Consider the following 26,004-nt stretch of genomic DNA (forward strand, 5'->3'; position numbering starts at 1 on the left):
GTAGCATATACTATTTGGAAGACACATTCTGGGTCAGACTATCTGGGTTCAAATCCAAACCCAGGTACTTGCAAGCTTTGTGACTTTGGGAAGATCACTGAATCCCCACTGTGTCTCATATCCATCATCTATCAGATGGTGATAATAATAACAACATACAGCTCTTGAAGATTATTGTGAGCCTGTAACACCAGATATTGACATAGGTTGTAAATGTCATGTAGTTCAACTGATAAAAGACGGCTTAAATTGGGTGACTAAGAAAAGAACTTATAAAAGATATGTCATTATATTAAGATGTTAAAGAATATAATGGAGATGGTAATAGGCAAAGAAAGTCATGTAGAGTGGCAAAAATTCATTCTTAAAAAAATCAGTAAGAGAATCCTCTAGGTTTCCAGTTTAGCATGAAAGAAGCTTAGAAGCACAGTCTCATCTTTACAACAACAAAAAAGCCAGACAAACTAATAGTTAAAATTCTTCCTATATCTATCAGAGAATTAGAGTAGGCATCACAGGGAAGGAAAACCAGGGGAGATAGGAAGGCAGGTACAGAGAATCACAATTGATTGGAGCAAAACCACAGAAGCTGGAACCACTGAAGGAGCCAGCACTGGGTGAGGAAAACATAAATTGGAATTAACAAATTGCTAGGGGCTCAGCATGGAAAAGCTTGAGAGAAATGAACTCTAGGGATACAAGTTTTAAGGGTATCACCAAAGTCTTCTCTCCAGAAGCCTTACCCAGTTCCCAAAGTGAAGACTGGAAGATAATCCCCTCTGTTTCTTTCCAGGACATATGAAAAGTAGCCATTTTGAAGTACACTTATTTTTCTTAGGAAGGTCTAGACTTCCTATCTTATCTAAGGGGAGGGAGAACTGAGAAGCACTTGTCAAGGTCACAGTAAAAGACCACAAGCTCCCTGAAAGACTGTGATACAACACAGAATAGTGGAAGGGCCCCATTCCTCTGACTTTACCACTCAATACCTTTACACCTTAACTCCACCTTGACACCACATCAGTAGGCTACTATATACTAGCAGAGGGCTGCAACTGAAAGGACTCCATCTCTCAGACCTTATTTAAGAAGTCCTAAGGAAACCAAAATACAACAAGAGAGAAGCCAGAGGAATTAGGATGCCAGAGGAAGTTACACCTTCAGACTCCTATAGCTACAGCCTATAGTAAATAGTAAACATGGCCTTACTTCCTGCCAGATCAACAGAAAACTTCACACACAAGGCCTGTTTACCTTGGTTCCTTTTACCTGGTACATCATATCCACTATCAACAAAAAAATTACAAGTCATCCTATAACAATGATACAACCAAAAGTTGACATTTATAATGCCCAGAGCATATTTGAGGAACAAGAACACAGAGTTTATAGGAGAATTAAAATCAGAAATGCAATTTGGGGAAGAACACAGAAAGTCCTTAATGCTACCCTAATAGTCAATGAAGAGCGTCTGATGATTTGCAGGATTAGGAGTCACCATTTAGGAGTATTAATGCTGCATCAGTGAGAAGAGTAGCCTCATTTAGGAGAATATTTGCATTGGAGATGAATTTCCTTGACATTTGCAATAGCCCAAGAGTGACTTAAGATGACAGAAGTGAAAATGCAAAGAAGTGAAAACACGTAAGTTGAGAATGAAAAGCTGAATGAATTGGAAATTGAGAAAGAATTGTGTTAAACAATAATAATGTCAATGACAGAAATATTAGGAGCAGCAGGAGATTCTTTCTGAAAGGAAGGTAAGTCTGAGTGTCAATATGTGACTTGAAGACATTGAAAATTATGCAGCTGACAACTGACAATGTGAAAGTACAACATGGAAATAAAGACTAAAACATTAAGAAATTAGTAAATTTTGAACATTAGAAAGAATGAAAACTGAGCAAGCAAAAAATATAGGAAGAGATATAAAAAAGTGAAAGTCAGAATACTGGGTAAGACTTACATTGAGGTTTTAGAAGGAAGAAGAAAAAGATCAAAGATAAGTATAACATTAGGAGATATATACCACTGTCTACTGCAGATGAAAACTCTAAGAAAGTGTGCATTGATCAGTAGCAGTGTCGAGTGAAACATAAGAAGAAACAGAATAACACAAGAATTATGAAATCATAAAGTCTTCAAATGAGCTAGTACATAAACTCCATGAGAGCTGGGACTATGTTTGGTAAATGTGTTTAGATCAGTAACCAAGAGTTGGTGGCCAAAAATTATTTGCTGAGGAAATGATATTTTTGCAGAACACAAATTGTAGGGAACCAAAGAAGTGCATATTGTTTGGTAGAGAATACACATACTTTTTGTATTCTCTATATCTTTGAGATAAAAGAAAAAGACAACAGTACTTAAGAGGTGAAGTTGGGGTTAGATATTTTTTGGGGGAGTGAGAAAACTGTAATGCTTGAAGGCAAAAAGTATGATACACTAATAGGCAGTTTAAAGACACTTAGAAAAAGAGTAAATACAAAAAGAAAAGTATTTGAGAAGATATAGGAATAAGTTTAATGGTTCGTTATTTTACTGAGAAATAAAATACATAATAAATGTGAACTTGGTAAATTCTTTTTAGAGAAACTATAATACCTGAATACTTATAAAATGATGAACTAATTAACCTGAAAATTATGGAACAAAGTATTATCATATTTGAGCAATAATGCCAAAAGCATTTGAACATTAGAAAGAATAAAAACTGAGCAAGCAAAAAATATAGGAAGAGATATAAAAAAGTGAAAGTCAGAATATTGGGTAAGACTTTATTTATGGACATGAAAATTGCTGATATCATAAGAAGACTGTGTATTACTATTTAATGTATGTACTTTGTTAATATGCATAATGAAATATTCTGGAGATAATATATTGGATTAAATTATTATGATTGCAACACTTTGTAAGTACCTTCCACTTAAAATAGATTGGAAGCTGCACAGATTGTCTTTGGAGGTTCTAGCTGGAAGTGTGTAAATTCATCGTCAAAGACATCCAGAGATGAACACTTTCCAGCATTTCTTTAGTTGATTCCAGTGTTTTATTTACTTTGTAGTCAAGAAACCCTTCACTATGTGTGCAGTATAATATAGAACAGGGCTCTCCCATGGAAACATACTGTGAGCCACATATATAGTCTTAGAATTTTTAGTAGCCACAATTAAAAGAGTAAAAAGAAATAAATGAATTTTTAGTAATATATTTTATTTAATCCAATATATCCAGTGTTATTTCAATATATAATCAATATACGGATAAATGTTAATATATTTTTTTTATATTGTGGTTGGCTTTTTTTTGTACTACATCTTTGAAGTCCAATGTGTTGTACTCTTATAGCACATCTCAGTTTGTACCAGCTACAGTTCAAGAGCTCATTAGTTTGTGTGGCTAGCGGCTGTTATGTTAGACAGTGGAGGCTATAGAACAAAGTCTTTTGAATCAGATTTTCGTATTCAAATCCTACTCAGTCATGCCCATGACTTGATCGAATTTTTTAACCTAAGAATTTAGTATCTTCGATGTCACAATGTTTTAAAAGGTTAGATGAGACAACATGTATATCTCCTTGTACACTGCCTGACTCTTAGAAAACATTTAACTGATATTAATTCCCTTTCTCTAGATCCCTCTGAAATTTCTCTTTGTCTGGAAAAAAAAAATATTTTGTTTGGATTTGAGTGAATTGATAAGAAGAGGAACTATTCAACATCCATTCAACCCTTCATAAAACTGAAAACAAGTAATGCAAGACCCCTCCTTCCAGTGGCTAAACATGAAAATTTCCTTAACTTACCTCCTTTCTGTACCCCCCATAACTTCTAAGCCACCCCTCATTGGCCCTGGCTCCTGATTGTTCCTTCTTTTACTGCTCTACTTTTTCCTTTTTCCTCCTTGGCACTTACTAATTTCCAACAAACTATACATTTTTTTGGTTTTAATTTATAATACTTGATACTGATTTTCTATCCTTCTCTGCTACAATGTTAGCCATGAGATGGCGGATATCCTTCTCTGATTTGATCTACATGTGTTCTAAGTACCTAAAGTAGTAGCTGGCAAAAATTAACTCTATAATTATTTGTTAAATGAATGAATGGAGAAAAAAACATTTTTTCATCATGCCAATTCATATCATTTTACCTTCCATTTCATCACATAGATCTTTAAAGTGGTGGCTGAAGCATCACACAAATCATGTTTCTTCTTAATACTCTTCTCAGTCTTTATTGTGATTAGTATTATTATGGTACATTAGGAATTAACTCCCCTTAGTGTAACCAAAAATATACAACTTTAAATAGAAATCTATTCGGAACTGGTATCATAATAAATTCTAGCATATTATTAAATGATTAGATAAAATAAAAGACAGATTTACAAATTAAATCCTTTGATATATCTCAGTGTCATTTGAATATCTAGAGAAGATATTATTTTTATTATTATCATTTTTGAATCTTTACTTCTCCCTGTTGACAATTCTCTTGGTGTTTTCTGACTACCCAGCTCTTATTGAGGGAATAATTTTTAAAACATCTCTCTGGTAAGTTTCACATTTATACCAAAGTAGAAAGAATAGTATAATGAACTTGCACCTACCTAAGAGCCAGCTTCAACAATTTCAACCCATGGTCAATTTTGTTTCTCCTGTATTACCACCTACATCCTTAACAACACTAATTTGAAAGTAATCCAGATATCAAATTACATCTACTTTCACCACATCAGTATATGTTTCTATAAGACTAGGATTAAATTTTTCATAACTAGCATTTCATACTTAAAAATAACCATATTTCCATATTTTAATTAAATTTTTGGTCAACAGGACAACATATTTTATATTAAGTTATATCAATATAGATACACTTGTTGGGATATTACAAAGATATTATATAGATGTCCCTATATTTTTTTATCATTCTGCATATAAAAATGGTTATAGTCATATAAAGTGTGCTGGGGTAAAAGAGATGGATAATGAGCCTTGCAGGCATGCATCTGAAATGCCAACTTTCATCCTATCCATGAGAAGCTGGGTGAGATGGGGTTCCTACAGTTCAATATTAAATAAACACAGCAACAGTTTTTTAAACAGCAAGAAGAGAATAGAACAAATATCCATTACACGGAGTTATCCATTTCCTCCAGGGATAAATGTTCTCTTTTCACAGCCCCATCTCTCTTTTTCATGATGTTGGCTGTCTTTAATTGCCTGGTGGATTCTTGATAATTCACTGAAACTTCTGAATGAAGGCTTTTGTTGCTTAGTGTAGGCAACTTGAAAGAATTTCCACTGCTGTTATACAGAACTGTTTTCCTGAAAGGCTTCTCCCTTGGAAGAATGAAAAGCAGGTGCTGTATAGGTGGGCTGGGGATGTAAGCTTCCCCAACTTAAGCTACATGCTAAAATCATATGAGGAATTCTTAAAAATCTTGATGCCCAGGCCACAATATTAACCAATGAAATCAGGATCTTAGTGGGTGGATCCAGATAATTAAGGGTTTTTTTTTGTTTGTTTGGTTGGTTGGTTGGTTTTTTAACTCTTCAGAGGATTCAGATATGCAGCCAAGTTTGAGAACCACTTTCTTTGGTGGAGTGGCAAAGGGCTAAGTAAGCATGCAAGCAAACTGCAATGCTCCAATTTTTCTTTTAAATATTTTATTTATTTATTCTAGAGAAAGAGAGACAATGTCTGAGTGCAAACAGGGGAGGGGCAAAAGGAGAAGAGATGGAGAATCTCAAGCAGACTCTATGTTAAGCATGCAGCCAGATATAGTTCTCAATCTCATGACCCTGATGTCATGACCCTAGCCAAAATCAAGAGTTACTGGCTCAACCCCCTGAGCCACTCAAACTCCCCTTAATGTTCCACTTTTTAACTCTTGGAATTATCTTTATTTCCCCTGAAAACCTACAGTATTGATCCCACATAACTCCACACATGACTGTGCCTCTTTTTTAGGCTGTAGGTATCTTATGATAATCTCTTCCCAGACAGATGTCTGACTGTCTTTACATGGCAGTTCTCTGATTTAACTGTGAGCATAAGAGGGAATGTAAGGGGTGGGGTCAAGTTCCCATTTCTGCCAGGTGATCTCAGTGCTGGTTTCTAGGGAGTTACTCCGAAGAATTCTTCACAACCTTTTGGTATTTGTAGAAGTCAGTTTGACCTGCCATCACAAAATACCACAGACTGGGCCGCTTAAACAACAGAAAGTGATTTTCTCACAGTTCTGGAGGCTAAAAGTTTAAGATCAAGGTGCAGACAGGGTTGGTTTTTCCTGAGACTTCTCTTCTTGGCTTAGAGGCTTCTCTTTATCTCATCTGTGTGTACACGTCTCTGGTTTCCCTTCCTCTTTTTTTTAGGACATCAGTCCTATTGGATTCAGGACTAAACTGAAGACCTCATTAATTACCTTTCTGCCCTATCTCTAAATATAGTCACACTGGGCATTAGGGCTTCCACATATGAATTTTAGGGGGACACAATGCTGTCCAGGACAGTTCTTACTTTGATCTTAGAATATCTATGTAGCTTTCTTGGAAGACCTACAGTGAACCATGTTCCCGTGGGCTGGAATTTCTGCTGTTTTTATCCATCCATTGGCCTCCTCCCCAGCTTCCTGAAATATCTCAAAAATTGCTGGTACAGTGATTGGATTTTAAATGTAATGATTTAAAAAATGTGTTACAGTAATTATTTCTTTTTTTTGAGTGTGTATTGTGTGTATGCGTGTGTGTGTGTGTGTGTGTGTGTGTGCATGAGTGTATGCAAGTAAGATCAAAGTGAGCAGTCTGGTAAACTGTGAGTGAGGGCTGGCTTTTATATCTCTAAATCCATATCCTCCGCCAACCCCAACAGTCCCAAGCAAAGGAATAGGAGGGTCTCCCTCTACTCTATCAGAGGCCAGAGTGAGATGGTAATATCACCTAGACTGAAAGAGAGGAAAATGGCCCTAAATATAGAGGAAGGAGATTGAGGCAGAGCTTGATGTATCATGATTTATAAAATGATCTAATAGTAAACTCCTAAATTTAAACTCCTAAATTATTTCTTAACACTTTCCTATAGTAAACAACACAATAGTGAGTGTACATTAAGGACAAAGCATGCTTCCAGGAGGTGTGCTTGGATGAGCCTCCATACGCCAGGTGTTCAGTTCTGGCTTTGTTGTTCATTATATAGGCTTAGGCAAGTCATCTAGCTTTTCTTGTTCTTCATCCCTAGTAATAATAATAATATTTGCACTATCTAATCAAAAGGAAGTATAGTTATCACCTGCCTTGCCTACAGGGCTCTGTCAACCCAAGTATCAAGTAAGTTATATTTGTTGAACATTTAGTACTTTCAACTGTCATTATACACATTATAGCATTAGTATCATTAAGGCTATTTTGGAATATTTTTTGATCTTGTGTTGTGAATATACAATTGCACAACAGTAACCTCCTGGAGGTTATATCAGGCAGCAGATTGCATCCCAGTTACTTTACAATCATCTCCTTGACTCATACCCTCAGCTACCAACACACTGTATATTTAGTAGGCACTCAGGAAATGCTTGTTGCATTAATTAATGCAAGATACTTTGCTGTTAATAAACACAGAAGGACACAGATAGGTAACATGAGACCTACACAAGTATTATCAAGTGCTTTTCCATCTTATATGCTGGGGGGAATTTAAAAATAGCAAAAAAATGTGACTCCTATCCTTCCAGATAATTAGAGTTTAATTGTGGATATGGTCAATTATACCATGAAAAAGAAAATAAAGTTGTGAAGAAAGAATAAAAAGGAGACAGCAGCTTTTGTTTTATAACTTCGTTAGTTCATGTCCCCCAAATGTCACTCTTGCCATTAAAGCCTGTATACACTAAGCCTGAACGCTATTCATGCACACACGAGAGTGAATTAATGTCTGCAGTTTTCCTCTACAAGATCCCCAATGGCTCCAAAAAGACTCATAAATAGACCTGTGATGGGCATTGAAAATGTTCTCCTTATGGATCTAATTCTTCATCTTGGTAACAATAAGTGAAAAGATCCATAAATACAGTTTTAATTAACAGCAGCGTTGAGATGTTTGGAAATAGACCACAGGCTCTTTGAGTCTGTTGGCTGTCTCATAAAGAATTTTGTTTTTCCCAGAGGGTCAAAATTAATTAACGTCCTTACAATTTATTTAGCCGCCCATTGTTTCAGAGATGCCTACACAAGTTCACTGAGCCGTATTAGTATATCAAGGATGATATCATCAGGCTGCTTTGAAGAGAGTACTTTGGAAAAATATACTGTTTCAAGTAATGATTAACAGGGAGGATAATACAGTATTCTGTCCAAATGATTACTTTTCTTTATCTGTGGACGTTACTTGTGTATGGTCTTGAATAATGACCAGATCCAATTTTCATGTGGCCTTTCATGAACTCACACAAGCTATAAAAGTTCAAAAAAGAAAATAAATATGGCCCTTAATAGTCTCTAATTGTTCCATTAAAAGGTATCAACTGATCAGTCATGTTTGTCTCTTTGAATAATGTACAGAATATTTCCCACATCCACTGATTATACTTTTATCTTTTCCTAAACTGAGCCTATGATACTTTTGTACCATTAGTAGTATTATACTAGCAGACATGTTCTATGGTTTCCAAATACTGCCTTAAGATACGGAAAGATTGCTGCAGATGTTATCAGAGGACCTCACAGACATCGTATCTAAATGTTACTGTCCAGATCTTAGCAGCAAAAATGAAAATTGGTTTATTTCTCATAAGTTCTCAAGAAAGAGAAATATGTATTTATCCTCAGGAACTATCATAGAAGTAAAAAAAAAAAACACTTCTAAATGTATTTTCACTGTTGTGATGTTTACTATAGTGAAAATGTTGGGAAATAATTTAAGAGTTTACCAGTAGATAATTTTTTTTTATAAATTATGCTATGCCCAAAAAAGTAGAATATCATGTTAAAAATATTTCATAACATATAAACTTCTTCATACTATATCCAAACTGCTGAATCTAGTAGAAAACTATTTTTATTTGAAAAGTGTACATTAAGAAAGAATTGCAAGATACACAAATATAAAGCTTATAGATGATTATATCATTCTATTGGCATTGCTAGAGAAGGGTTTTTTTCTGTTTATACATTTAAAATTTTAGAAAAAAGATGTATTGCTTAGTAATATGAAATTGATGAAAAGAAATATTGAAGTAAAAATAAGTATTAAAAAAGCAAAAAAGATAGCCATTCAGGGTCTTTCCGTGGTAAAACTTAAAAATATCCACCACATTTTCCATAAACACATGTAGATGCTACCATCATGTATATTACATTTTCTTTTGAGGTGTAGTTGCTGTTTTTACCTGTTTTGTTTTTATTTTTAGATTTATTCTCCCTCTCGTCTATTTCAACCCTATCACTCATCCAAGTAATCCACGTTAATAAACACATATATCCTTTTCTTATCTTTCTCTCCATGCTCATACAGTTATTCAAAGAGATATCTATATAGAGTTCTAAATGTGCACAAATAAGACAGCATCAGTCATTGTTGGTCTTAGAAAACACTGGACCATACTACAGACTCATTTTGTGCATTGCTTTATGCCTTTAATAATACGTTTTGGAAATCCCTACAAATCAACTGTATAGTGCTAAACTCTCTCTTTTACTGGCTGCATGGTATTGAATGCTGTGGATTTAACAAGTTACACTGACCTCCAGGCTGTGCCTCCAGGTTCCCAAAAGGAAGTGATGTTATCCCCCAGGGGATAGCTAGCAGTTTTTTTTTTAATAATAAATTTATTTTTTATTGGTGTTCAATTTGCCAACATACAGAATAACACCCAGTGCTCATCCCGTCAAGTGCCCCCCTCAGTGCCCGTCACCCATTCACCCCCACCCCCCGCCCTCCTCCCCTTCCACCACCCCTAGTTCATTTCCCAGAGTTAGGAGTCTTTATGTTCTGTCTCCCTTTCTGATATTTCCTACCCATTTCTTCTCCCTTCCCTTCTATTCCCTTTCACTATTATTTATATTCCCCAAATGAATGAGAACATATAATGTTTGTCCTTCTCGGATTGACTTATTTCACTCGGCATAATACCCTCCAGTTTTTAAAGACCTTTTGAATTGTCAATAGCAGGGAGAAGAATGCTCCTGGTATCTAGCGGCTGAAGGTCAGGAAAACTGCCAAACATCAGTGTGTACAGGACAACACTATAATCATTAATCAGATTACCTAAAATGTTACTTGTGGCCAGAAGCACACCCACCAGGCATACTCTGATTTTAGGGCACTTGGCACTGATTGACCCTTTGGCTGCAATACTTCCTTTGGTTGTTTTGTTTTTAAGTTTTATTTAAATTCAATTAATTAACATATAATGTGGTCTTGGTTTCAGAGGTAGAGGTCAATGATTCATCAGCCTTAGATTAACACCCAGTGCTCATTTCATCATGTGCCCTTCTTGACTTGGAAATCCAAACATCTCACAAGTCATCTCCTTCAAGTCTTTTTGGAATGGTATTTTTCCCACCACAACCTAAATAACCCTTCTAGAAACTGCAATCCTTCCCCAACTGTAACACACACAACCATCCATATGCCTTCTCAATCCTACTTACTCTATTCCTTTTTCCACTCACTCGACTTCCAATGAGCCACATATTTTACTTACTATGTTTATTCAATTCCCTTTTCCTTCCTTCTAGAATGTGAACTCCACAGCAACAGTTGTGTTTTATTCACTAATGTATCCCCAGCACCTAGAACAGTGCCTAGTATTCAAAAGGCCAATTAATGAACGAACAAGGGAACAAATAACGATTGTATGAATGAGGAACATTCAATTTCTTTCCCATTACTTTCAACTACAAATGATGCTGAAGTAAATATCCTGATACGTACGTGTTTATGTGTTGGTCTTATTCTTTCTATATGGCCAGAATGCTTTCCAAAATAGAAAACTTCCATCACCATGGATGTATCCTACTCTGACTACCTGTTCTCCATTTCTCAGCCATCTATTGGTGGTTTTTGAAAACCTTTCCCCATATTTTTTATTTTGATTTGTATTTTTCTGATGACATGGACTTGAGTATCCTTTAATATTTTTGTTGATTATCCAAATTAGATCATCTGTGAATGAGTTATGCAGATCTTTTCTGATCGTTCAAACTTTTATTTCTAGTAAGTCTGTATCTATTTGGTTACTACTTGTAATTGACACACAAAAATTTGTTTTCTAACCTATTGTTTGCCTGTTGATTTTGTTTATAGAATTTTTAAGCCATACCTATAATTTTTCACCATCAAATATATACATCTTTTCTTTTGTGGCTTCTAGGCTTTTGGAAGTGAGATCCTACCTTTATATTGCACATAGTTTACCCTCTGTTTTCTTCCAAGAGTTTTCTTATTTTTATTTGTTGCATTTAAGTCTTGAATCTATCAAAATATATTTCTATATATGAAATCAATACAAAAGTAAAACTGGGGTTTAATTTCAATTAATTTCAGCAATATAACCATACTAATAAAGACTATCTTTTTCCCCCATTGAATTGATGTCTGTTATATATTAAATCCTCCTAATTATTGACCTCAGTGTCTTGATTCCCTATCCTGTTCCATTAACCTATGATCCAGTGTATACTAACTTCATGCTTTAAAAACAAAACAAAAACTCACAAACCAAACTTGGTGAGGAAGAGGACATACAACTTGGTAGGTCAAAAGGAATAAGAATATTCAATTTGGAGATGAATTAGGATCCAACTTTAAAACAAAAATGATCACCTAGGCTATACCTAAACATCATGATATTTTCAATCTGCCTGAATATATAAATAATAAAAGTATTCTTCTTTTTTTACTAGTCATAAATTGGCTGAAACAACCTTGCATACTTTTTCTTTGAAAAGTCATTTTAATTAATCCCATCATAATCTTGTTCTTTTTCATTGTACCTATGCTTCAATTGTTTTGAGTGATATTGTATTAGAGTTCTCCAGAGAAGCAGAACCAATAAAATGTGTATGAATCTAGAAAGACATTTACCATAAAGAATTGGCTCATGTGATCACAGAGGCTGGTAGGCCCCATATCTGCAGTGTGGGCTGGCAAGCTGGAGACCAGAAAAGTCAATGGGGCAGAAGTCTGAATGCAGCCTTGTGGAGAATTACCTCTTGCTCAGAGAGGTCAGTCTTTTTTGTTCTATTTAGGCCTTCAACTGAATGGATGAGCCCCTCCCACCCCCTACCCCCTATTATGGAGGGTAATTTACTCAAAGTTCACTGATTTAAATGTTAACCTCATCCAAAGACACCCTCCAAGCTGACACATAAAATAATCATCACAAATATCTAAAGTTATTTTTTATCCCTAAGAAAAGCAAGATTTTATCCCTAAGAAAAGTTATATCATAAAAAATTATTTTTTAATCCTTAAGAAAAGTTAGAGTCTTATGGGAGGAAGAAAAAAGTGCTGAATAGGCAACATTTCAGGGTAAAAGTAAATAAGAATACAAGCTTACTTTTACTCTCACCCTATTACCTATAAGACTATTAAAGATTCCATGAACCTCAAATCACAAGGGAGGAGGCAAACCTTGTCAAGAGTTTGTGATGTTCATTCCTTTTATCACCACTTACCTCATATCTCTGCTCCTACACTTCAGAGGGACTGGAACCAAAGAGTTGGCCAACTACTGGCCATTGTGGCAGTAGGAGAACTCTTATCATTGCTCAGCTTTGCCTACTGCATGCATTAATCTTTTTTTTTTTCCAACCCCCCCCCCCCCCCCCCCCGCATGCATTAATCTGAATGTCCTCTACTCATTTCTGCCCCCAACTGGACACTTTATGAACACCATTAGGGGAGACTAGATAAAATCTGTGAGTCTCTTAAAATATGAGTCATGGATTTCCTTGCTGTAGCAATGTCAGTCTGTGTCTATTCAATAATTCAGAGGTTACAAAAAAGGACTAACTCTCTTTTCATGAAGCCTATAGAGCTCTACCCACACACAGACATAAGAAATGCTCTCTGATATTCATTCCAATAGTTAAGTAGATGTCCAGGAGTGAATCACTTGGCCTGTGTATCTCTGCTAGCTAGACTCACCTGGGATGTGAAAAGTCTGGACTCAATGCTCCCATAGGAATTCTGTTGCCAATGGCCCAGTCCAAGTCATCTTGAGAGTCCTGAGTAAGACTGCAGTCTATGGTCCAGTTTCCTGAAGTTGTTTCAAAATTGCAACTTCCTGCTGTGCTTGTATAGTGGCCTAAGGAAATGAAAATTTTGATAAAGTGTTCTGGAAATGTACTTTACACTTGGTATTATACTACATTTGTGATTATTTAAAATTAGTGCATGCATATTTTAATGATTTATTAATAAATTTAAAGAACCAGGACATTTGCACCCATTGGTAATATCAATTGCACATGTAGCTTTTTTTTTGTTGCTTTATCAGAAATTCTAGAGGCAGTGCATGGATATTGTCATTTATCCATGAAGGAGTTGTATGGATTGACTAATTATATCATAGATGATAAAACTGTGTCTACATATGAGCAATGAACATAATATTATGATAATATAGAGAAGTGAGGTCAAATAAGTCAATAGCTTAGTTGTCTAGAAGTTTAATTCAGTCCTCTATTCCCTCTGGTGTTTGAAGAGCATAGACCATTAGAGGGACAAAGTCATTAACTAAAAAAATGGTGCCTCTGGAGAAGTAGAAATGGTAGAGGGCACAGACCCTCTCAGCATACCATACCAAGCATCCACATACAACATTTCAAAGCTAGCCACTAAATACTGGGTTCTTTTCTAAGAATTGATTGATAACTCATTAAAATTATGTTACTCATAATGAGAAAAATTACCAGATAATAGCTGAATGTCTACTACTTAGTCATCTGTGGAAATTATCGTCACACAATTGATACCTACCTTCATTTTTCTTTTCTTTTTTTTCTTTTCTTTTTTGCAGAGGTTATTATTTTTGAGCATTCACTGTAAAACTGTGTTGTACAGACAGAATGTTTGCATGATTTAACCAGTATGAATCAATTGAGATTGTTATTGACTTTTCCTTCCTTTTTAGAAAGATGACATTTATGTTGCTTTTAATATTTCTTCTCCAGATTGTTTCCCATTCATAACTTCCTCTTAACATAAAACTAATACCAGCATATAGAAACTGCATCAGAAGAAAACCATGCTGTTAAAATCGATACCAAACATATCACAAACAAGGTTTTAAATATTTCTACAGAAAATTTTCTGGATCCCTGACAATAGTTTCATTAATCAGTATTTATCTTCTCAGGCATGATTGCATCTTATCCCTAAAATCTAGAATTATTTTTAATTAACTGAATTTCTTTCATTCATTTGATATGACATAGATTGTATTTAATTTTATATGCTCATTTATGGGCTCTCTATATCCTCTTTTTATGTTTATTATTCCAGTATCATGATATAAGTAGGTTTATACTATGCTATACAATGTGGCTAAAGCAAGAAATCCAGTTTTCCAGGTGTTTAGCTAACACAACTGCAAACATGAAGAATCTTCCAATATAAATACGAAACAACCATTATGTATTCCTTAGAATGATGTCACAACAGGTTCTACACTATTACATTTTTACATAACTGACTCCCTACCACATAGGACCTATAAAAATTATTCTATCCTTTATGATTCTTTGTAACCACCCTTAAACCTTCTGTTCCACCTTATCTAACATATGACTTTATGTATGACTCTAAATATGTTGATATAATCAGGATCAATTCTCTTATATTTCATTCTCTCTACAGTTAAATTATGTCATTTTCTCTTTTCTAGGGCTAATCTCAGTTTATGATCTTAATACTTTATCAAGCATTCTATAGTTATTAGCATTCTACAGCTCCGTTTTTTTTTTCTGTTAGAGATAAAGATAGAGTCCTTTAATCTCACATTTTCTACAATTCATTTCTTATAACTTGTAGACATAGCCAGGGTACAGTGCCCCACTTGATTTAATTTTATATGCTTAAATTTCTCAATCTGTATAACTTTCACTCATCCTTTTCCTTGGTACTTCACACTTTAATGCAGATGACCTACAAATCTACAGCCAGGATGGAATGCAGGTGTTTATCTTCAAATGCCTGTTGAATATTCCACTTAGAAAATGCAACTGCTATCTCAAAACCAAAAAGCCTAAAATGAACTCATCATTCACCTCTGCAAATGAGTTCTTCTCATTGAGATTATTGATTAAATTCAGAGCATGGATCTTCACTCTTCTTTTAAAGATCTTACCTTTGGAGTTATCTTTGATTCTATATTCCTCATTTCCATATTCAATCTACCACCAACACTTGTAGGTTATCCCTTTGAGAGCTTAAATCACTCTTTCCCTTGGTCTATAATCCCTATTCCACTTCCATTGGTCCAAGCCCCTAGTTTATTTCAAGAGTTCTTTTCCTTTTTCAGTAGAGCCTTCATTGTATCAACTCCACAAGCCCAAACAACATCAATCATCTTTAAGAATGCTCTTGAGTTACTTCCATTGCTCAAAATATCAGGTTTTTTGCATCGTTTAATATACTCTCCTAAACCCTTTGTATTGCATATAAGAACTGTTCCTTTGATGCAGAATGTTTTTGAAATGGAATCTTAAAATTGCGTCTATGCCAACCAAATTTTTCAGAAAATTTTTTCTTAAATAAAAACTGATTTTTCCCAACTTTTATGTTTCCTCTCCTTTTTAAATGTTTCTCTAGCAGCTGGGTGTTCATTTATCAGTCATTCCTTCTCTTTCTTGTGGAGGACAGAACTGTATATTGTTTGACTCTTCAATTTCTTTCACTCAGATAGCCAGAGATGACTTATAATTTATCTAAGCAATCGTGATGTGCAGTGTTCTCTTTTTCCTCATCTTGATTAGTTTAGCCATAGTCCTTGGGATACAATTCTAGACGAGTCTTATTCTGGAAAAGGTAAGTAGGAAAAGTTTGTCTTGCAGTTAAAAACAAATCAAAGGAAAGAAAAACCATTTGTTCTTCCTCAAGAAGAGGAAAGACATTGCTGTAAAGACATAATCCTTGGGATTGAAGAGTTTATATGAATAGCTGACCTTATTACAAAGTTAGTTATATGAAGATGGCACAGGATAAAGGGAGGAGCAGTCCACGTGGTTCTAATCTTTTGATAACAGAAATTGCTAAAATTAACCAGCTCTAGGGCTCCTTGCTTTTGACCTCTATGTGAGATAATACATTTTCCTTATTGTATTAGTTAAAAATGCAGTTGGTTCCAAGTAACTGAAAACTCAAGTACGAGGAGCTGAAACAGACAGGAATTAATTCATCTCAATTAAAAAGAAGCCAGGAAGTTGTCCATTTAAGGTTGGTATTGCGGTTCAACTATGTGGTTGTGAAGCACATATTTTCCATCTGTTCTTTCTGTCATCTTGTCATCCTCAAGCTCATTCATGGTTGCAAGATGATTTTGGTTCTTCCTAGTATCACGTTTTTTGGTTTTTTTTTTTTTGTTTTATTTATTTATTTATTTATTTATTTATTTATTTATTTATTTATTTATTTTTATGATAGTCACACAGAGAGAGAGAGAGAGAGAGAGGCAGAGACACAGGCAGAGGGAGAAGCAGGCTCCATGCACCGGGAGCCTGACGTGGGATTCGATCCCGGGTCTCCAGGATCGCGCCCTGGGCCAAAGGCAGGCGCCAAACCACTGCGCCACCCAGGGATCCCCTCTTCCTAGTATCACATGTTATTCAAGGAATTGAAAGAAGTGGGAAGAGGAAAGGAGAAAAGACTTTTTTCCCCTAGTCTGGTGTTTTTCTTTCAAATTGCCACATTATCTCATTGGCCTCTGGTGGCTACAAGGAAGTCTGGAGAAGATGGTATTTGTAGTTGGTCACAATGCCAACCCAAATAAAATTGGGGGTTCTGTTTTTAAGAAACAAAAAGGGGTACAGGCAATCAATAGGAACTATCATGATGTTAACTAGTTAGGTTTGAAGATTCTGCTACAAGTATATTAATCAATTTATCTCCTTCATGCCACCTAGTAAATCATACTTATATTTGAATGTTCAGCTTACATCCTATTTTTCCCTTTCCAGCCCATAACAGAGTATATGTGCATGTGTGTTTTATGGCACTTAACATTGATTATAATTTCTATTCATTTGGAAATTCATTACTTCTTTATTGTGGATTGTCATTGTAATGTTTACCATTGAATCACTATAAACATTTCCATGTGGGCAGTATCACTACTGAACTGTTACATCCATAAGTAATTCTATATATAACTGTTAAATGGTAAATGATACAAGGAACTTTGTACTATTTCTTGATGATGATTATTGTGGTCAGTATTTTCAAAATGGTTATTGCTTTTGATAAAATATTTTCTAAATTGTGATATTTGCCATAATTTCTCAAATTGATTCAAAGCAGTACCAACAATGTTTAAACAAATAGCATTTTCCCAGTGGTATGATTAATGTAAATACTGATCAACTTACTCATATATTTTTAAGAACTGGCCCTATAATTAGTTATTTTTAATTCATCATATTCACATATCTGCCTTAGTTTGCTATACCACAATGCATAAGACAGGGATATTTAATACTTTCTCCTCAGCATGAAATGGCCTCATAGAGTGCTGCATTGAGAACAATTTTGAAAAATCTGGGTTCAGTGGGAAAGAAGGCTATGGATAATGATGTTTGCAACTGTTGTAAAAGGCAGCAGAGAATAGAGAATACACCCACCCACACCCTGCACATCTCTGGCCTAGAATACAAGGCACACTTAATACAGACTTGAGGGAATAATTTTCTTCCATGTCAGAAAAGAACACTTTTTTTAACTGTTTCTTTGAAAAAGAACTTAACTGTTTCTTAACTGTTAACTGTTTCTTTGAAAACTTAACTGTTAAGTTTAACAGTTAAGTTAAACTTAACTGTTTCTTTGAAAAAGAATCAATTTCATTTATTCTAAACCACAAATTTTTGCAACAGGAGTTAGAGATGCAAAGAAAATATTTATCTTTGTTTATAACTTATAGTAAAAGTTTACTTATGAAGAATTCCTGAACTTATATAAATTACATGTAATACATCCACTAAGACTAACAAATTTCAAGAGTATAAAAATAATGAAATAGAAGAGGCTAACATTATTAATCCTAGAAGACTGAACAAATATACTCTTTACATCATTTAATTCTAAAAGTGCTCTATAGAATGGATGTGATTTATAATATATCTAATATAAAGATAAGGAAATGAATCTCAGAATTTAAATAATTGCTCAACATGTAAGGGTCAATATCAAAATGAAGACTTCAGTTTAATAAACCAGAGGTCCATTTTTCCTTTATATTTGTCCAAAGGTCATTTTGAAAATTTTGTAACTTACTTCATCATCCACAACAGATTATCTGATTGCAGGAACCTAACCCTGATGCCTCCAATGCATTCAAAAGACTAACAAAAAATACTGATGAAATCAATTTGTAGAATCAATGAGTCACCTGTATACCCCGTGTGTTTTGTAATGCTCCTTTTGGATTTGGACAAAGTCTATCAAAGGTCTTAAGGAAAGTGACTATTTCATTTGTCAACATATTGTTTTAATTTTAATACAATAAAATACTGCATACAGTTGGACACCAAAGCTGTAGGTAACATAAACAAATATGAGTATGCAACTGACTCAGGTTCTGAAAATCAAAACTTTCTTCGTGTATTTTTATATCAATACAAAGAGCTGTGGGAAAAATAAAAATCATATGTGGCAGTCTGAGAGAAAAAATGAGTGAAGCCAAGGGGGAAAAAAAGCAGCATTCACATTTGAAAAAGCAAAATACTTAGTAACTGTTTATGTTTTACAAGCCAATATTTATGTTGCATGGGCACATGGATGCACATATGCACACGTGAGCTCACACACACACTATATTCTTCATTAGTACTCACCAAATAAACTGTGATAGTCTTTTTATTAATGGCACAGGTTACATTTCAAAAGTAATCATAGTTCTTTTATGACCAACTTTTTCAAAAAGCAAAGAAACTGTATTTTAATATATCCCCCAGTTCCCTCCCAAAGTAAAAAGTTAGTTTCTGAAGTCTAAGAAAATGTCTTAACTTTATATATTCAATATTTAGAAAGTTGTTCCTAGACCATGCTAAGGATAGGAATAAATGGAAGAATGTATTTTTTATATAAACATTTCCAATACATGTGCATCTTAAAATGAGAGGAAGAAAACTTACTTTCTGTAACTCTTTTTTCTATGTGCATGTGACAGCTGTCCTTTCCACTCACTGGATTATGCATGTCGATGTCATTATGTTCAAATTATTTTTCCTTTAGAATCTTCATTTTATTTTGATGGTGGTTTTTAAATATTCTACTTGTTATGCCTAGTGGGAAAAAGAGTGATTCTGCAAATGTTTTGGAGCGTTTTTTTTTAGAGCTCCATTGGAATCCGTTCTCGACAGTCAGTATCAAAACTGTATTTTTTGATGTACTTTTAAAAAGCTAGAACGAACAGTTGGGAAAAAAAACTAACCTATATTAAATATGTAGGCTTTTTAAAAAAGAACAGCAGAAAGTATTTTTCAATGTATTATAAATTTCATTTGAGAATACATATATTATAAAGGGAATACACAATAATTTATAAAATTAAGTTTATAATACTGTGGCATTGATAGTAGTTTTAGGAAGTGCCAGTGATTTTCACTCCCTTTTACACTTTGACTTAAATTTAAAATATAGCATTAATGTGTTAAGAAATTTAAGCCCATCACAGAAAGACAAATACGGTATGATTCCAAATACTGTCTTTGATATCTAGATTGTCAACTGCATAGAATCAGAAAATCAAACAGTGGCTTTCAGGGGTGAGGACAGAAGATGGAGGATTATTGTTTAATGGGTATAAAGTTTCAATTTTTCCAGATGAAAAATGTTCTGGAGATGAAGGGTGGTGATGTCTGTACAACAATCCAAATATATTTAATGCCATTGAACTATACAGTTAGGAATGGCTAAAATGGTAAATTGTATAATATGTATATTTTACCACAATTTTATAAATGTAATATATGCAAAAAAAGATAAACTTCTGAGGCATCAGTACTATAAGATCCTAAGGAATAAAAATGACATTCAGTTAAAAATAAAATTTAAACATGACTTCTGTGGTACTCCCTTCCTGTACATACATGACATTTTCTCAAAGGTGGAGTCTATCCCTTTAATCTCTTTGAATCTAAGCTAGACATTTTAATTTGCCTGACTAGATTAGGTTAGATTAGAAAGAGCCAAGAGTGACAGTTTAGAATTTCTAAGGCTGTATCATAGGAATTCTTCTTGTCTTTTCTGTGACTTTTGGAATGCTTACTCTTGAGAGGGCATTTACTCTGTTAAAAGCCAATCCCATGCAAGATATCTGACTGTCCTATGACAGCTCCTTTATGGAAAGCCCAAGCCACATTAGATTACCCTGGAGGATGAGATGTTATGTCAAGACAGACAGAGAGACCAAAGAGTACCGATGCACCAAACATGGAAGGGATGAAGCCATTTTGAAAGTGACCCTCCAGTTTCAGCTCTTCCAGCTGGAGCCATGTGGATGAGAAATGACTTGTCTCACTGATTCCTTTTTTTTGAGGCTACTAACTTTTAGGGTAGTTTGCTATTTGCTATACAGCAAACACTAACTGCAACAGGTAGCCTGAATGGTAGCGAGGTTCTCTATGAATGCTCATCACTAAGAAATAGGAAATAAAAATGTTTGCCGATTTAAATATATGTTCATGTTTTAAAACTACATACTTGGTTTTTCACATGACTTGGAGATATCACTTGAATTAAAGTTTGAATAAAGAAATGAAAGTGCCCAATCTAGTTCTCTTTTCCCAGAGCAATATAGTTGATAAAATTAATCATTAAACTAGTATTCATTTGACGTGTTCATTTTTAGCCTCATCTATAAAATTAACCATCTTCTGGAAAAGGAAATGAAAATCAATAAAGAAATGTAAACGGATAGGTCAGTTTCTGGCAATTAAAATTCTGACACCTCCTCCCATGCAGTTCTGCACAATGACACATTGCAACTTTTTTGTGACAAGATTGGCTGCAGCTTTTAGTATAGGGGTAAAACTGTTGACAGGGCTGCAATTTGGCTATGTGTATAGTGAAGTGGGAAAAAAACTGTTTTGGCTATTTTAAATATACTCTAGTGCATGAAAAGAACATTTCCTCCCTGTCATCGATGCCAATGTGTTCCTTTCCTTAAAAAGTGAAATCTGTGCTGAATGCTCGCATCAGAGCAGCCAAATCCACTTACCACAGTGAGCCTCATCAGATCCATCAGAGCAGTCTGGTTTATAGTCGCAGATAAGGTGGGATGCAATATACTTCTTGTCGTGGCACAAGAAATCAGTGGCTTCTGGACAAATCTCTGAAGTCTCTCCCACTGGGAAAAAAACAAAAACAAGGTCATTTTTATAATATTTCATTCAATTTTAATATTCGTTTTAGTGGTTTTATAGATTCTATACTTAAATAGGTTACTGATTTTAATAGCTGTCCAAGGCAGACTTCTAGATACCTCCCCACTCTCAGTCCCACGTCCAATTTTTCAGCTACTTCTATAGGCTGTGCTTTCAAAATCATCCATTCCCTAAATCCAGTGTCTTAATCCAGACACTAAAAATGTTTTGCTTTTGGTTTCTGCTTAGTTTTCTAGTCTCATTTTCTGCAACTGACCTCATAAGTGCCTGCACCAAAACTACAGTATTTCCTACTACTGAAGGTTTCATAAATAAACCACTTGCTCTCATCTTTCTATGTGTGCACCCATGCTACTTCCTTTACCTACACTGACCATTTCCTCTTGTGCTCCTGCTGGTCTGCTCAACCTCAAGACTCAGGGAAACAGCTTCTTTCTTCCCTCGTTTTGCCTTTTCTTTGTCAGCCAAGCCCCAGGTTGGGTACTCTGTTTCATGCCAGCCAAGAACCTTTCCATTCCTATGTTAACTGTTTGCCATCTCTTATAAGAGCCATATTATATGTCTGTCTGACCCTCCAGACTCCAAGCCCCTTAGAAACAGGAGTGTGGGATGTGTTTTTAGGCTAAACATAGTACCTAATCCATAGTTTGTGCTTAATAAACTATGGGTATAATTACTGAAGGCATAATGCCTTCATTTACAGGAAGCTTAGGAATATAAGTAGAATTTGCAAAGCAAGTCACACTTTTTAATTGAAGTATAATTAACATACAGTATTATATTAGTTTTAGGTGTACAATACAGAGATTCACCAATTCTTATTTTTTTAAGGATTTTATTTATTCATTCCTGAGAGACACACACAGAGAGAGAGAGATACAGACAGAGGGAGAAGCAGGCTTCTCATAGGGAACTCGATGTGGGACTAGATCCCCAGACAAGGATTACGACCTGAGCCAAAGGCAGATGCTCAACCACTGAGCCACCCAGGCTTCCCAGATTCACCAATACTATGTATTACTCAACGGTCATGTAAGTGTATTCTTAATTCCACTTACCTCTTTCATCCTCCGTCACCCCCATTGATACACTTCCTCCCTGGTAACATTATTTTGTTCTGTGTGTTTAAGAGTCTGTTTTTTGTTTGTCTCTTTTTTTCCTTGTTTATTGGGTTTCTTAAATTCCACATATGAATGAAATCATATGATTGTTTTTCTCTGACTTATTTCACTTAGCATTATACCCTCTAGTTCCACCCATGTTGTTGCAAATGGCTGAATAATATTCCATTGTGTCTGTCTATATTTATATAATATATATATATATATATATATATATATATGTAATGAATGAATGGATGTACATCTTTATGTATAGGGTATGGGGTGTGTGTGTGTGTGTATCACATCCATTTATCTACAAATGGATGCTTGAATTGCTTCAATACCTTGGCTATTGTAAATAATGCTGTAACAAACATAAGAGTGAATATATCTTTTTGAATAATTGTTTTCATTTGCTTTGGATAAATATCTAGTAGTAAGATTACTGGATCATGTGATAATTTACTTTTAAGTTTTTAAGGCACCTCTACACTGTTTTCTACTGTGGCTGTGCCACTCTTCATTCCCAACAGTGCACAAGGATTGTTTTTCTCCATATTCTTGGCAACATTTGCTATTCCTTTATGTCTGTGCTTTGTTTTAGTTTTTTGCCATTCTAACAGGTATAAAGTGGTATCTCATTGTTTTGATTTGCATTTCCCTGATGATTAATAATGCTGACCTCTGTCCATTTTTTAATGTGATTATTTGTCTTTTTGGTGTTGAGTTTTTTTTTGGGGGGGTTAATACAAAATAATTTATTTTGTGTTTGATACCAAATGAGACTATAAGGGTGATGGTGCTTATGCCCATATGCCATCCCCAGGTGAAGTGCTCTAGGCTTCTGGCTCACTCTGCTACCTAAGAAGGTCCTAAAGGGGGAAAGGAGAAAAAAATGAGTGGGAAATATCAGAAAGGGAGACAGAACATGAAAGACTCCTAACTCTGAGAAATGAACTAGGGGAGGTGGAAGGGGAGGTGGGCAGGGAGTGGGGGTGACTGGGTGAAGGTCACTGAGGGGAACATTTGACAGGATGAGTACTGGGTGTAATTCTATATGTTGGCAAATTGAACATCAATAAAAAATAAATTTATATATATAAAAAAACAAAGATACAGATGCAGTGAAATGCCAGGACACCTGCACCCCGATGTTTATAGCAGCAATATCCACAGTAGCCAAACAGTAGAAGGAGCCTCAGTGTCCATTGAAAGATGAATGGATAAAGAAGCTGTGGTCTATGTATACAATGAAATATTACTCAGCCATTAGAAATGACAAATACCCACCATTTGCTTCGATGTGGATGGAATTGGAGGGTATTATGCTGAGTGAAGGAAGTCAATTGGAGAAGGACAAACATTATATGGTCTCATTCATTTGGGGAATATAAAAATTAGTGAAAGGGAATAAAGGGGAAAGGAGAAAAAATGAGTGGGAAATATCAGAAAGGGAGACAGACCATGAGAGACTCCTAACTCTGGGAAACAAACTAGGGGTGGTGGAAGGGGAGGTGAGCAGGGGTCGGGGTGACTGGTTGAAGGGCACTGAGGGGGGCACTTGATGGGATGAGCACTGGGTGTTATTCTATATGTTGGCAAATTGAACATCAATAAAAAATAAATTTACAAAAAAAAAACCTGAAAAATGTCCACTTCCTGTAAGTTCTTCCTATATTTTGAATATTAACCCCTTATCAGATATGTCATTTTAAAATATCTTTTCCCATTGAGTAGATTGCTTTTTGGCCTTGTTGATGGTTTTCTTTGCTGTTCATAAGCTTTTTATTTTGGTTTAGTTTGCTTTTGTTTCTCTTGACTGAGGAGACATAACTAGAAAAATATCTCTACGGCTGATGTCAAAGAAATTACTGCTCATGTTTTCTTCTAGGGATTTTATGGTTTCAAGTTTCATATTTAGGTCTTTAATCCATTTGGGTTTATTTTTGTGTTGGTTTAAGAAAGTGGTCCAGTTTCTTTCTTTTCCATGTAGTTGTCCAGTGTTCTCAATACCATTTGTTGAAAAGACTCTTTTCCCCATTATATATTTTTATCTCTTCTGTTGTAGATTGACAACATAAGTGTGGGTTTATTTCTAGGCTTTCAATTATATTTTATTGATCAATATGCCTATTTTTTGTACCATTACCATACCATTGTGGTTACTATGGCTTTACAGTGCACCTTGAAATCTGGGATTGTTATGCCTTCAGATTTGTTTTCTTTATCAAGACTAGTTCAGCTATTTGGGTATTTTGTGGTTCCATATAAATTTTAGGAATACTTGTTCTAGTTCTGTGAAAAATGTCATTGGTATTTTGATAGGGGCTGTATTAAATCTGTAGATCCTTTGAGTAGTATGGTCACTTTACCAATATTCACAGGTAAAGTCTACCAAACATTTAAAGAGTTAAGGTCAATTCTTCTCAAACTATTCCAAAAAATAAAACAGGAAGGAAAGCTTCCATATTCATTCTACAAGGCCAGCTTTACTCTGATACTGAAACCAGATAAAGACTATACCAAAAAAGAGAACTACAGGCTCATATCTCTGAACATAGATGTAAAAATCTTCAACAAAATGTTAGCAAACTGAATCCAGAAATACATGAAAAAAAAAAAAAAAAGATTCACCACAATCCAGTGGGATGTATGTATTCCTGGGATGCAAGTGTGGTTTAATAGTCATAAATCAATCAACATGATACATCAGATAAATAAGAGACAGACAAAAACCATGTTATCATTTCAAGAGATGCAGAAGAAGTATTTGACAAAGTACAGCATACATTCAGGATTTTATCAACAAAGTAGATTCCGAGGGAACATAGCTCAACATAATAAAAGCTATATAGGAAAAATCCACAGCTAATATCATCTTCAAGGGAGAAAAACTGAGAGCTTTTCATCTAAGATCAGGAAAAGGATGTCCACTCTTACCATTTTTATTCAAGGTAGTACTGAAAGCACTAGTCATAGCAATCAGACAAGGAAATAAAAGATTCATATTGGTAAGGAAGTAAAACTTCTACTATTTGCAGATGAAATGATACCAATAGAAAACACCAGAGACTCCACTCGGAAACTGCTAGAACTAATAAATGAATTCAGAAAAGTCACAGGATGCAAAATTAATATACAAAAATGTTGCATTTCTATACCCTAATAATAAAGTAGCAGAAAAAAGTTAAGAAAGTAATCTCAAAAAAAAGAAAAGAATATCATTTATAATTGCACCCAAAATAATAAAATACCTAGGAAGAAATTTAACCAAGGAGTTGAAAGACCTGT

General features: G+C 34.8%; 1 protein-coding gene across 1 annotated transcript in view; it reads right to left on the reverse strand.

The window, feature by feature from the left end:
- Positions 1 to 26,004, reverse strand: part of MALRD1 (MAM and LDL receptor class A domain containing 1) — a 755,529-nt gene that overhangs the window by 207,527 nt on the left and 521,998 nt on the right. Inside the window, 3 exon segments of the mRNA XM_072825144.1 lie at positions 1,210 to 1,313; positions 13,158 to 13,317; positions 21,445 to 21,573. Coding sequence (XP_072681245.1) covers positions 1,210 to 1,313; positions 13,158 to 13,317; positions 21,445 to 21,573 — 393 coding nt within the window.

This window comes from Canis lupus, chromosome 5, assembly GCF_048164855.1.
Source record: "Canis lupus baileyi chromosome 5, mCanLup2.hap1, whole genome shotgun sequence".
Taxonomy (NCBI): Eukaryota; Metazoa; Chordata; class Mammalia; order Carnivora; family Canidae; genus Canis; species Canis lupus.